Raw genomic sequence first — 14,138 nt, 5'->3', positions numbered from 1 at the left:
GAGCTCCAAAGAGTCGAACTAAGGCATTGTCCCCCATCTGACGCTGACTGTATGGTGAGACCTCAGACAGTGCTTTGCACAAGGGCTCCTGGAGGCTGTCAACCCACCCCTGGGGCTATGCCATCGCCAAACAGCTCGGTGAGAGGCAGCAAGGACTTCCACCGCAAGTCAGGCGATGATGCCCGATTTACACTTGGATTTTGAGAAATGTCCTTTGTTTTTGTAGATATTGTGGGAATTCCCATCCCTTTTAATGAGTAACAGAATAAACATCTCAGGCAAGGTGAGTATTGTCAACAGCACTTTTTGCATTGATGGGAATGGGCTTCATCTATGCCGCCCAATGTGGTAGCCACCAACTGTGGCTCAATAGAGCACATAAGACGTGGCATGCGTGACTAAGGAATGTAATGCTTATCTTCTGGCAGGCTTTTTTGGCTTATAGATGCACAGCCACCCATGCTGGTGCTACTGTACTACACAGTGGCAGGCATAGATGCCCTATGGTCCCATACTGGGTTTGCAAAATCATGTAGGAGGCTCTGGGTCATGTGTGTGTGTTTCTCTGAGTCTCTGGGCAGTTACCTAAACCCTCCTGTCTTTTTGCTGAAGTGATAGAGCCCAGAGTCCATGCAGGTCTCAAACTAGACAGAGTCGAAATGCCTGCACTTCAGCATTTCATTTCCTGGTCTGTAAAGTCACAGGGTCACCCAAAGAAACGTACATACATCCACTGTAGCTTGTGCGATGGGGCAACAGGTTGCAAGCCAAGGTGTGAAAGAGTGATCATTTCAACAAAAGTATCATCAACATAGGTCATGAAGAAATAATGACTCCAGGGATTACTGCACCAGAGGTGTTAAGAATACAGATAAACTGAAGACCTGGTTTTCCATGAGCAGGGACAGAGCAGAGACAGCAACGACACATGTAAGGGAAAGAGATCTGCAATTCACCCGTGAATGCCGAGCACGGCAGGATGCACTTAACGCTCTAAACCTAACAGCTACAGAGGTAAACACATACAGATTAAAGTGTCTCTTGCTAATCCTTTGCTGGTGTGGGAGGAATTATATTTCCAGATTTTGGCCACAGTTTGGGATTTAACAGGATGGTTACCCAATGACTAAGGTTGGCTTTCTAACAGTTTTATCTTTTCGTATCATACATCATTTTAAAGAGTCACATAATTTATGCTCTATGTCTTGTTTCCTTTGGAAAATGATTTGAGATTGCCTATTCTAAAACATGTCTTCATTGTTAAAATGTATTCATGTTTGAATTGAACAAAGAAAGAGCGGAAGAAACTGAGAAGACGAAGGCCAGGGCTGAGGGAAGTGAATGCCAGGCAGCATAACACGCGGTTCTGAGCTCCTTGGCAATCACGGCAGCTAAGGGATGGGCTGTTACTGAATCACAAAGACTCAACCCAGTCTTTTAGAGGACATTCATTCTTCCCTGGCATTGATCAAAGTGGAGAATTTGTCATACTAGGAAAAGGAGACAGGGATGTAGAAAGATTTAGAAAAAACCTTGACAAACATTTGACAAGGGAGATAAGGAGGGTTCTAGTTTGTCTTTTTTAAACAATATTAATTAAAAACAAGAAAAACCGACAAATCCCCCAAAGCCCCAGGGGCGTATTCTTGTTCTGAGCAAGCTTTTAGCAGTAAGCACATTTCCAGTGATCTGCACTCACAGAGCAATGCATTGCCAATCTAGAGAAATCATAGCTCTCATGGTTCTAATCCTTTCCTCTGCGAGACAGACTGACTCAGACTGGGCCTTCCTCGTGCACACGGGAGAGGAGACTACACAAGAGGTGATGGGCACCTGCAGAGCAGGTCTCCATCACAGACAAGCAGCCGCATGGTCCCAGGCCCCAGGCACACAAGTGGTCTCCCCATTGGACAGGCAGTCTGACTGATGCTCTTCTGCTGGCAGCCAGCAAGCACCTTTGGAAGCTGGCTACAGGCTCTTGCCTCTTCTCAAAAGGCAACCTGGGCCTGACCATTTTCCTCTACAGTCAAATAGCAGATACAAAGAAACAAAAAAAGCACAAGGTTCTTACTCTCGGTGCGGGCTGCGGTTCTGAGAAACTTCGGAATCACTGTCTTTGGGGGACAGGGAGCCCTTGTAGGTATAAAACACATCTTCGGTCTCCGTAATATATGTCATCTCGTTGGCGAGGTTATCGGCAGAGGAGTGGCGGGGTTTTCGGATCTCATGCCGGAGCCGAGGACTTCGCCTGCGTGGGGAGAGGTAAGGCGCAGAGTGCTGAAAGCAAATTCCTTGTGGTAGGTGACCAAAGGTCATCGATCTGACTCTGTCTTGGCCTCTCCTGTCTTTAAAAATCAGAGTCAGACAGCTTGCTCCTGCACTAGCAGAATATACCCAGGGTGACAGAGATCCCTACCACTCAGCCCAGTTGGAGTGGCCCTCAGAACTGCAGGCTCAGCCTCGTGAGCAGGCAGGAATAGACCGGTGTAGGCCTTCTGACCAGTGAGTGCGCCCACCTGGCGTGAGTCCTGGAGCTCCCAAGACACAAGCAGGCCATACTGAGAGCTCATCAGAAAACTCTCAGCAACGTAAACAAGGTACGCAAAAGGTTTAGAAACCAAAGATTTTATCATGGCAAACCTCAAGCCTTATTTTAACTACCTCCACCCATGTGAATTCTACCTGATCCCAGAACGAATGTTTGCTCTTTGAACTACATCCCTTAGTAAACCCATGTCATGAGATGGTCATCTGAGTGCATCTGTTCTCCAACAGAAGCAGTAGCCAAGTGACCTTAAGCAAGTCCTGCTACCTGTCTGGATCTTAATCATGCTTACAGCTCCTGAGAAAGAACCAAATGAAGCCACGTTCTCAAGTACTGGGGTGACTGCAGTGGGTGGTCTTTGGGGCTCTCTTTCCCCCACAGTTTTTCCATCTTGACTTTCTTTGTATTCATTTCACCTTAGGACTGTCAGGGCTTTTGTGACCTGCACTTTCCCTGAACCTGGATAATTAATAATGTGTTCACTGTAGAAGTGAAAAGGCTTTGTGAGCTTGCTGGGAGAGGATCTATAGTGAGCAGCAAGAGCTCCAGACTACAAGTGTGGTAACACCCAAACTTGTCAAGGACAGTTTCTTCTAAGCCCTTTCACATCTCTCTCTCTCTCTCTCTCTCTCTCTCTCTGTGTGTGTGTGTGTGTGTGTGTGTGTGTGTGTGTGTGTGTGTACCAGGAATCAAACTCAGGACCTCGCACCTGACAGGCAGGTACTGTGCCACTGAGCTATCTCCCTCAGCACCTGTCTCCTTTTCTTAGAAGAAATTCTCATTTATCAAGCAAGGCCAGGGGAAGAACATGTCTCTCAAAAAGACTGGCTTGAGTTCTTCTGTCATTCAGTAACAAATAGCACATCCCTTTTTGCTTTGATCCCATCTTTTCCCTGGCACTGCTACCTGAGAGATTTCCAGATAAATGAAGCCACTACTGTCTAGCATAAATTCACCTCTTCAGGTGAAGTGCCTACATTTTAAAAGCCAAAAAATAAGCCCACTCTATCATGACATGATTCCTGACAGTTACTACTGTCACCATCCTTGGCCAGAGCACTAGACCCCCGTGGTAGGGTCTGTACCTGGCATGCCCTGTGCAGTCCACCTCTTTCTACTTCCTAGTTTCCCTTAGTTCTAATGGCTCCTGGTCTGGGAACTTTTAGGCCTACCCATCTGGCATCTTTTTGTCCCCCCTTTGGTTCCCCATATTAGGAAAAACATGCCATACTTGTCTTTCTGTGTTTGGCTTATTTTACTTACTGTGATGAACTCCAGTTCCATCTGTTTCCTTGCAAATCACGTAATTTCATTTTTTTTTGTAATTTCATTCTTTACAACTGAATAATACTCCATGATGTAACTATACCACATTTCCTTTCTTCATCCATATGATGATAGGCACCTAAGCTAATTCCATATCTTGGCCATTATGATTTGTGCAATGATCTGGGTATGCAAATGTCTCTACTGTATGCTGACTTTAATGCCTTCCGATATATACTGAAGAGCAGCAGAGCTGGATCATGTAGTAGCCCTAGCTGTTTGAGAAACCTCCAGACTGATTTCCATAGTGGCTACACTAATCTACATTCCCACCAGCAGAACAGAAGGGTTCCTTTTCACCTGCATCTTGGCCAGCATTTACAACACTTGTATTCTCGGATGGTAGCCATTCTGGCTGGGATGAGATGGTATCTCAGTGTAGTTTTGATTTGCATTTCTCTGAGAGTTAAAAGACTGAACTTTGGCTACCTGTACCTCCTCGAGAAGTCTCTGCTGAATTCATTGGCCCATTTATTAACTGAGATGATTACTATTTTTTTGGTCTTAAGCCCACCTCTGTTTAAAGTCACCCTGCTGATCCCATGTGGATCTGGGGGGCAAGGCTTCACTGCTTTGTTTTCCCTCTGCTGACACATGACCTTTTTGTCAGGAGGTAGAAAGGCATTCACAAAGATGGGCTGATGTCTTTGGAGATCATATAAATGACAATAATAAAGCAATTCTAACTGATCCTTTAAAAGTATAAGGTTACACAGCCCTTTCACATTGTTATATGTGATCTTTTTGTTTGATAACTACTTTATAGATGGGGAAGTGGGTATCAAGAGGGAAAGAAACTTGTTACTTAACAGAAGAGCCAAAAGCTGAGTTCATGACTTCCGGCTAAAAATCCAGTAGTCACAGCCTTCCTTTTTCCCTTCCACTTGTCTGTCTCTCTTCCTCCCTCTCTCTTCTCCCCCGCCTCTTCTCCCTTTCCCTCCCCTTCTCCTTCTTTCTCTGTGCTGGGATTAAACCCTGGGCCTATGCATGCAAATCAAGAGCTTTGCCACTGAGCCACACCTCCAGGACACACCGACATCTTCCTTTTAAACTGAGTCTATTCTCTGAAAAGGTAGTAGGTACTTTTTGTGCCTGTATTCATTGTTACTGTTACTGAGGGTCACATACACTTACACATTTTACACCATGTACTTTTACTGGCTTTCCCCAAAGTGTATTCTGCGGTATGTTAATAGAAAAAACAAGATTAAATAAAGTTACAAATGCTTCTTCACTAAAGCACTTCTCAGAGCATTTAGTATGTGTTATAATTCCAAGCACATTTCAGCAAGCTACAGTTTCCCAATTTATTGAAATCAAATACATTTTTTTTTGCGAGTATAGTAGGTAATATTGATTTAATGGTAGCAAGAGTACATGAGTGACATTGTCAACCTTGATTGATAATCTATAGTTTTAGTCTTAGTGGTTTTAGTTTTAGTAGGTGAGAGAGGATGACCCCACTCCTAAAGAGATACTGGAAAGTCTCAAAAGGTCAATACCAATAATCCCAAGCCTCTTCATCCCTTAGTGAAGTATGTAAAACTGGCCATTGTGACTTTTAATCTTCAGATATGCCTCCAGCCACAGTTCTGATGAATTCTCATCCTCTGCACTGACTCCCTTGAGGTCCCAGCCTGGTCTGACTGTCTAGTATACATCTACCCAACTTAACTGTCTATAAAAGTCCCCCTTCTGAAGAGGTACCCTAACTGCAGGTAAGTGGTAAGGGTACTGGTTTTCATCTAGCTGTTTTAGACTGAGAAGGATTGGATAGAGGAGACCACAGTCAGGGGCCTTCTCCAGTGAGCTAATCTAATGGGCCTCAGACAGAAGATGGACAGCAAAACTTTTAACTCTTTCATTTATGACAATGTCATTATTTTGCTGTCACACTTCAGTAATAGTTTAGTTGGGTATAAAATTACAAGTTCAAAATAAACTTCACTAAGAATTTTAAATCATTTTTCAATTTCTTCCTATAGCCTTGGGTTATGAATTGGAAACTGGGTGATAATTCACGGATCTCTTTTTTGTCCCTTTATCAGTGGTCTGTCCTTTCTTTTTTTTTTTTTTCTTTTTTTTTATTTAAGGAGAAAAGAAAAAGAAACAGTGAAGGGGTACAAGTTATACAGATTTACAGAAGAAAAAAATGCGCAGTAGGAAATCACTAGTTAATGGATTACATATTGCCATCTTAGAAATAATTGTTCAAGTCACAAAATTAAAGCTTGTAGAGTGGACATTCCAACAATGATACTGCAAACAGTTCTGTTCAATGATCCAATAAAACTCTGTGATATCATTTTCTATCTTATACACTTAAATATACATGCAGTTATATAGTTTAGAGCACTTTCTTTTCCTCTCTTTTGTACAATGACTATTACACATTTTGGGTTTCATTGCTCCCACCATTCTTACTGCTTTTTTGGAAGAGAGTAAAACCAAATGTGACATAACAGAACAGAATCGGTCAAGTCAAAAGGGTGGACATAATAGATAATATAAAAACATAATACAAGGTGATCAACAATGGTTACCATAATGCCTCCCGCTATTTCTAATAGAATTGCCTATATCATTAGTTGTAATACAATTGAACAAAACAGTAAAGAACAAAACCGACAAAACCAAAACATTGGAGACATTGTAGGTCTTCAAAAATAGATAAAAGTCAACGAGAATGGGCGTTATAATGAATCTCATTATCTTCTCAGCTGATGCCTAAACTTTCAAACCTGATACTATCCAGTAAAACAGAATAGAGGAACCTCAGTCAAAAACAAGATGGTGAGAGTAATATAGGGCTTCAAATCAAGATAATAGAAAGTCAAAGTGGGTTACTATATTATATCCTGCTATTTTTTTCCCTTTAATTAAACGGATAAAAATGAAAAAGTAAATAATGGAGTGGAGATTGAGAAAAAAAAGAGGGCATAACAGCGAAACAGGGCAGATCAAAACATAACCATTTAAGCAGAATAGTGTTTCACCACCAGATAATTCCGACCCAAAAGTAGTTACCATATTGACTCTTTCCTTGAAGTCCTTGAGTACAACTTCGTATACTGTAGCATTAAGTATATCAAAACAATGTAAAACCATTTAAGAGAATGACAGCATTATAGAGTATTTAGAATCGACTAACAGAAAATGAACAATGGTTTCTGTATAATCTCCTTGTCTTTAAAAGGTTTTTGCTTATACTATCGTACATAATAAAATCCAATAAGATACAACCTGTTTAGACCATTGGAGACAGAAGAACAAAAGCTAGATGAGACTTCAAAACAAGATGGTACTAAATCAGTATTACCTATTAAGATGTCATTTTCTCCAAAATAGCTGTTCCTATCATCCAATCTTCTCTGTCTCATTTCTGTTGAGCTCTTTTTCTGTCAGTAGCTGTCAGTTCGTCTTCTTCATTTAGTTCTCTGCTCCATTCGTTGTGGCCTCCCCGCCACTATTTCTGGGTTCTTTGTATTTTTCTCTTTTTAGAATATCCTGCAATACTTTCTGTAGGGTTGAATTGGTGGTTGCAAATTCCCCCAGTTCCTCTTTATCCTGGAAGCACCTCGTTTTTCCATCAATTTCCAGGGACAGTTGTGCAGGATATCTCAATCTTGGCTGGAGATTATTATCTTTCAAAGCTTGAATTATTTCCCCCCATGCTCTTCGTGATTTGATGGTTTGTGCAGAGAAATCTGCTGTAATTCTGATGGGTATTCCCTTGTAAGTGGTCTGTTTCTTGTCTCTGACAGCTTTTAATATTCTGTTCTTGTATTGAATTTCTGGAATTTTTATTATTATATGCCTGGGTGTTTCTCTGTTAGGGTTGTAGGTAGCTGGGGTCCTGTATGCCTCGTACATCAGAGTATCTTTACCTTTTGCTAAATTAGGAAAATTCTCCTGGATTATTTCTGTGAGTAGCTTTTGTAGTTCACCTGTTTGTGTCCCTACTTCTTCTTTTATGTTCTTAATCCTTAAGTTATGGCTCCTCTTATCATCTTCTTGTCTTTGTATTATTGCTGTTTGTTTCTTTGTTATTTTTAAGAAGTTTTTCATTTCATTCTCCCATATTACAAGTCTGGCCTCCAGCTCAGATAGTCTGTCCTTAGTTTCTTTCAAGCTGTTATGCCAGTCTTGGATAGACTTCTTAATTTGATAGTCCCTTTGAACCTGCTTCACGTACTCTATGCTTTCTCTGTTTTCTCCATCAAGCAATTCTCTCCTCTTTTTCTGTTCTTCCATTCCATCATCTTTTTTTTCCTGGGTGGTGCTTAGCATTTCTCTAACTATTCTGCATACTTCTAGCTTCAGGTCATTGATAACTTCATTCCTGAATTGGTCTATGAGGCTCTCTATATGGCGCTTAATGTATATTGGTGCGGTGTCCACTATTGCCTGTTTCTCAGAATTGGGGGCCGAGGAGCCTTTCTTGTTGCTTCCCTTCCCCATATTTTCTGTTCCTTATAAAATGCAAGCTTACATAGGAGGCCCGGCTTCCCTGCCTGTCAGCCACAGCCTGATCAAATTGCGCTGGCTAGTTGTTCCCGCCCACCGCTGCGCCCCAGGGAGTCGCGGAGGAGGCAGCCTACGCGGGAGTCGGTCGCTCCTCCGGGCCACCGTCAGACTCTGGGATCTGGGTTAGGCCAGCCTAGGGAGTCCGCCAGCAGCGTCACTCAGGCCAGGCACTTTTCACCAGTCCCGTCCGAGAGGGGAATGTGTGGCTGGAGTTGCCACCGCGCCCTGCTCTTACAGGACTGCCTGAGCCCAGAAAAACCTCCACTGGAGTCAAACTGTGGTAGGGGGTCAGTTTCTCTCACTCACCTCGCCACCAGTCAGTTTTCGTGTATGCCTCCTTGTCCGTCCTGTTTTCGACTCCGTTCGCAGACTCCCGTTCCCAGAGCTTCTGCGCGTCTCTCCTTGCCGAGCCGCTTGTGGAGGCAGCCAGCCGCCGGGCGGCGGGAAATCCAAACCGCGGTTTCCAATGGTGCGGGGTCGAGCCTCCACACCGAGTCTTTTCTGTTCCTATTTTAGCGCCAGGACTGTATTCTAAGTTGGTTTCTCTCAGCCCAGTTCGTTCCTGAGTCAGCAGAGCATATCTCTACCCGTTCATGTCTCCTTAGTCCACATCATTCCTGGCCTCTGAGCCGAGCCTTTCAGAGAGCCTCCGGTAGTTGCTGTTGTCTGTCCGCCATGTTCTCCCGGAAGTCAGTCTCAAATACATTTTTAAAAGGATCATTTTGGAATACAGTTGGATACGAGGAATGACTTCTAATGTTCTAGTACAGTCAATTGACAGCAATTAATTATATATTTCAAAACAGCTTGTAGAGAGGTTCTTAAATGTTTCCAACACAAAGAAATAATAAATGTTTGAGGTGATGGATATATCAGTTATATTGATCTTATCATTATACATTATGTACATAGAATAGAATATCACACTGTACCCCACAAATGTGCATTATGTAAATTAAATTTCTTTAAAAAAATTAAAGAGCAGCATCTCAGCATTTTACACTATGGAAATGTTTAGCTAGACTTGCATACTTTGGGAAAACAGTTACCACTGCAACAGTCTAAAATGCACATGCAGGCTCTGATTGTAGATAAGGTCTTGTCTAGCAATTTATAGGCTGTGCTTGTATTTTTAAAAGACAGGACTGTCTCTTGGGAAAATGAACACTTACCAGTTAGGGGTGATTGGAGGGGACCGGGAAGGCAGGCTCTTGGTTTCTAGATGTTCTACTGACAAGGACCTCCGCATGGCTGGGTTCCACACCATCCCTCCAATCAACTTTTTGCAGTATTGGTTATTTAAATACCTGAAAAACCACAAGCAGGTTCACTTTGCACACCGATAGGTTCAGCAAGGAAGAAAATGCAGCACACAGCCTCTCTATACTCTTTCTTGGACCATGGCTGCTCAATACCTGTATGATGCCAACCGGGCGACAAGGAGTGGAATAAGACTGGTCTCAACAACGTCCTTTGTCTTTCTGCTCTTTTCTTTTGGTGAAAATGCTTTTGTGTCTCTACTGCTTTAAGTAATTAAAATGCTTCCCTGATCAACATGCTCACAGGGGCCGCTCTAGAACTTTTCTGCTGAGGTAACGCTACATTACACACCACACAACTGCTGATTAAGGGCACAGGATTAAAACAGGGAGCAAGCAGCACTAGTCTAAGGTTTAATGGAGCAGCTCTCCAAAGCTTGTGTCACAGGTTATTAATAGAGACTCAGAAAAAGTGTTTCATTGTCCCATAAGCTTAGAAAACACTGACTTGGGAACTTTCATAGGGCTCCAGCAAGCAAATGTGTGGCAGTGTCTCTATGGGTGGGCAAACCACGTAGTCTCTAAGCCTCAGTTTCCTCATCTGTAAGATAAATAGAGGTAATAATAACTGAAATTCAGCTAAATGCCCCCAGCTCATCCTTTTGTCCCAAGTGACCCCCTGTGGCAAAGACAGCTGCTACTTCACTAAGCCAACTAGGATTCAGGGCTGCCTGTGACTGCTTTAATTAACAGAAGCACTGGGCCAATTCTGAGCTTCATCCTTAGAGGGATCCTCTTGGAGCCTGAGCCTCTGTGGAAGAAATTCAGCTACTCTGCTGCAGAGCCCAGCTGGAGTTCAGAGGTGTGGAGCCCAGGTGTGGCAATCATTCCTTCAAAACACCAAGCAGGGAGAGAAGCTGTCCTGGACCTCCAGACCAGTCCAGCACCAGATGCATATCACAAAATCTTGTCTATACAGACAGCAGCAGAGTCACCTGGCCAAGCCCATCCTGAATTCCTGATCCACAACATCTTGAAATGCCAGAGTAGTGGAATGTCAAGCCATTAGGGTTCGTCTGTTATGCCACAGATGACTAAAACCCAGCCTCCTGCACTGGCTGCAAAGAAAGTTTTGTAGATGGGGAAATTCAAGTGACAGAGCCTAGTGGCTGAGCACTGGATACCTCCATGGATCTGGCTTAGGGGTATAGGTCCAACCTAAGCAAGACTACATTTCAAGAAACTACTTGGAAGGAAATTGCTCCATTTTATTTATTTTTTTGTCTTTTTGGGACAGAGTCTCTCTATGCAGTTCAGGCTGGCCTCGAGCTCACTCTGCAGCCTGGGCTGGTCTCGAACTCGTAACAATCCTCCTGCCTCAACCTCCCGAGTGCTGGGATCACAGGCGTGAGCCACCATGCCTGGCTTCTCCATTTTAATTAATTCATAAGCAATAACTCCTAACAGGTGGTTTAAAGGGACTGTACAAACACACATGTGCCCCGCTCACAATTCTATACTATCTCGGTGAGCTTCTACATCATGAGATCATCCTCTTTTGCTGTCATCAGGAGCAAGGAAGCTGCCACTAGGAGAAAGATTACCAGTGGTTTTACCCCATATACACTTAATTATATTTTTATACTAAAGAAAACTGATCATGATGGCCAATTGTGCAGGTCTTCAAACTGAACTTCTTGATCAGGAAAATCATTTCCAAGTCTGCACTATCTCAGCACCTCTTTGTTACCCTCCCAGGGGTTCATGTCACTCTGGATCTGGGTATGCTCCAAAAACCGTTTTATCTCATAGAAGCATGGGCCACCAAATTGCCACGACTGCTGTGCCAGCTGGGTTTCCTGAGTCTCCTGGTGAGTCACGTCAGGCCTTGAGGGATCTGCATCATTTTGGCCACCAAAGTCCCAAGGACGGCACGACCTAGAGTATGCAAGAGCCCACAGGCACAGCAACCGCAATGGCTGCCGGCATGAGAAGCCTGCAAGGCCACTGAGGACGGCCGGGCTCCTGCCGGTGCTGGCTGGGACACGGCTCTCCTCTAAAGGGCCAAATGGGGCCTGGGCGCGCCTGTGTCATCGTGTGTGTACAATGCCTCTGTACCTAAAAATGCCTCAAAAATTATTCTCATTACCTGTTCAATAATAGCTACTCAATGTGACAAAATACTAGACAGTGTTACAAGAACTAAAGATTTTAAAAATAGATTTACTCTCGGTTCATCTGAAGCCGAAAGAGAACATTAGCACCGTAAACAGTTTCACTCAGATTAAGAGAAATCTGCTACTCGTGGATCTGTAAGCTACCCAATGACTGTCACGCATTAGCAAAGTCACGCCTCTTACAGAACAGTCTGGTGCAGTTCCACGCATCAGATAATGGGGCAGACACGAGCCTGTTTAGTAACAGCCACACTGATGACAACTCACAAAAACAATTATAAAAAACCAACAAAATATTTAGAAATTCTAAAAACTTGATAAAACAATTTCTGCTACTTCTTATATTCAGAAAGCAGCCTTAGAACAAACAAATACAACTACATGGTTACTTTGTTTATAGATTAAATTTTAACCTAAAATCTAAAAATGTACATGTGAATGAATACATACAAATTTATACAAACTTATTTTACAATTATTGGTCATTAAATATCCTGAATGTCATTCCTGTAAACAAATGTACTTACAGGATAGCTATGGGAACTAAATATAATTCAATACAAAGTAAATACTAGGCTGTTGTCAAATATAGTTATTAATACTTTCTGATTCTTTTTTTTTTTTTTTTTGTCTTTTTCCTTTTTACCGGTACCAGGGATCGAACTCACGACCACCTGCTTGCAAGGCAGGTGCTTATGCCGCTGAGCTAAATCCCCAGCCCCTGCTTTCTGATTCTTATAGGCAACCCATCCCAAAGTCATTTGACTTGGGAAACCTTTATTTCTGCTCATTCAGCTTCTGTAGAAGGCTGATTAATGTTCTGTAGGGGAGGCCAGTTTACTGGCATCAGGCTGGGAAGCCTTCATGCTGGCAGGAGTGACACACAGAGTCCTTCACGGGACAGAGCATGGGGGTAGCTGTGATTCTGTTTGCCAGGGAACTCTAAGCACAGGAGCATGGAGGGGACAGACACCAGTGCGGAAATGTGGGATGCACCTGGGGCTGAGCAGAAAGAGACATGGTTGCTCCTGGGGGGACTTAGCCATGGTTTCAGGCATCAAAAACTAGGACCCATCCTCTGCCAAAGAGGTCCATTTACTAGAGGTGACCAGGACACAGTGACATCTCAGTTAGTGTGTCCACATTCCCTAAAGCACACTCACTTCTTTGGGTTCCTGGAGCCCAGAGTCCAGTACTGAGACAGAACATTCTTTTCTTGAGGTAGTAACTTCTTTGCCTGAAAGAAGGTATGGTGCTCAACACAGGATTTCCACAAATTTTTGCAAGATCGGTAATTTAGCATGTTGAAGGCCACGATATGTTCCCTGGATTCAGGCTGCAAGGAAAAATAATAGTGATCTCACTGTAGAAAGGTAGGAGAAAAATCTGGCAAGCATTGTACCCACACTGGTGGCAATGAGGTAAGAGGCAACAGCGAGCAGAAATCAGGCTTTGGTCATAACTCAGGTGTCACAGAAATACTCCGGAGCAGGGCTGTTAAACCTCTTTGCAAATTGTGGCAATAAAGATGACTAGAAATACTCATCCTCATCATTTGCGGTCCTTTATGAGCTCTCTTGGATTAAATCCACCTAAATTTCGAGGTTGGGTATAATTGGAGTGACATCTAATATGATCCTTTTAAAATTTAGGCCTGAGAACACCTTTCTCCTAAAGAAATTTTTTTTTTCAACTACCAGATAAGGGCAATTTTACAACCCAATTTTATCATTCACAAAGCATAGGGTGAAATTCTGTGATAATGTGTAATAAGCATTTTCTTTCAGTCTTTTTCATCAGGAAATTTTTGTAGTTCACGATTGTATTCTTTCCAGGGAGCTGATGCACGTACATAGCACATCTCAATTCTTTTTTCATTTATTTTCCCCCTTTCCCTCCCTACTCTTCCTCTCAATCCCTTTCCCATTTGAAAAGAAGATCTATTTCCTATTTCCCATTCTCTCTCTTTTATTGTGCATTTCTCATATAAGAGAAACCAAGTGACATTTAAGCATGGGTGTTTGATTTATTTCACTTAACATTATGGTCTCACTGAATATGTATATTACTCAAAGACTTACAATGAACATTTTAATCATTGGTTTTCCTTTCATTTTCCATGTGCTTAGATTTTCTGATTTCTTACACATTTTTATACCACTTTGAATCCTGCTCTAGGGGAGTCAGATGACCTAGATTCTAGACTGTGCTTACTCTGAGTATTAATGTTTTCATTCCTATGTGTTCATTGCTATATGGGACTTTTTGTTTTATGGTGGTGGTACTGGTAAATGAAGCCACCGA

At 42.7% G+C, this 14,138-nt stretch overlaps 1 protein-coding gene across 6 annotated transcripts in view; it reads right to left on the bottom strand.

Annotated features, from left to right (window-relative positions):
* Ptpn3 (protein tyrosine phosphatase non-receptor type 3) overlaps positions 1-14,138 on the bottom strand; it is a 115,329-nt gene that overhangs the window by 39,182 nt on the left and 62,009 nt on the right. For all 6 annotated transcript variants that reach the window (XM_013145869.3, XM_003463779.5, XM_063261044.1 and 3 more), the window contains 3 exons: positions 12,998-13,170; positions 9,571-9,705; positions 2,072-2,248 (listed from right to left, as the gene is read on the bottom strand). In XM_013145869.3, coding sequence (XP_013001323.1) covers positions 2,072-2,248; positions 9,571-9,705; positions 12,998-13,170 — 485 coding nt within the window. The remainder of the gene's footprint in view (positions 1-2,071; positions 2,249-9,570; positions 9,706-12,997; positions 13,171-14,138) is intronic.

This window comes from Cavia porcellus, unplaced genomic scaffold (genome assembly GCF_034190915.1).
Source record: "Cavia porcellus strain 051 isolate PalLab524CR breed Dunkin Hartley unplaced genomic scaffold, mCavPor4.1 scaffold_1, whole genome shotgun sequence".
NCBI classification, from domain to species: Eukaryota; Metazoa; Chordata; class Mammalia; order Rodentia; family Caviidae; genus Cavia; species Cavia porcellus.
This window is presented reverse-complemented; position numbering and strand designations above follow the sequence as displayed.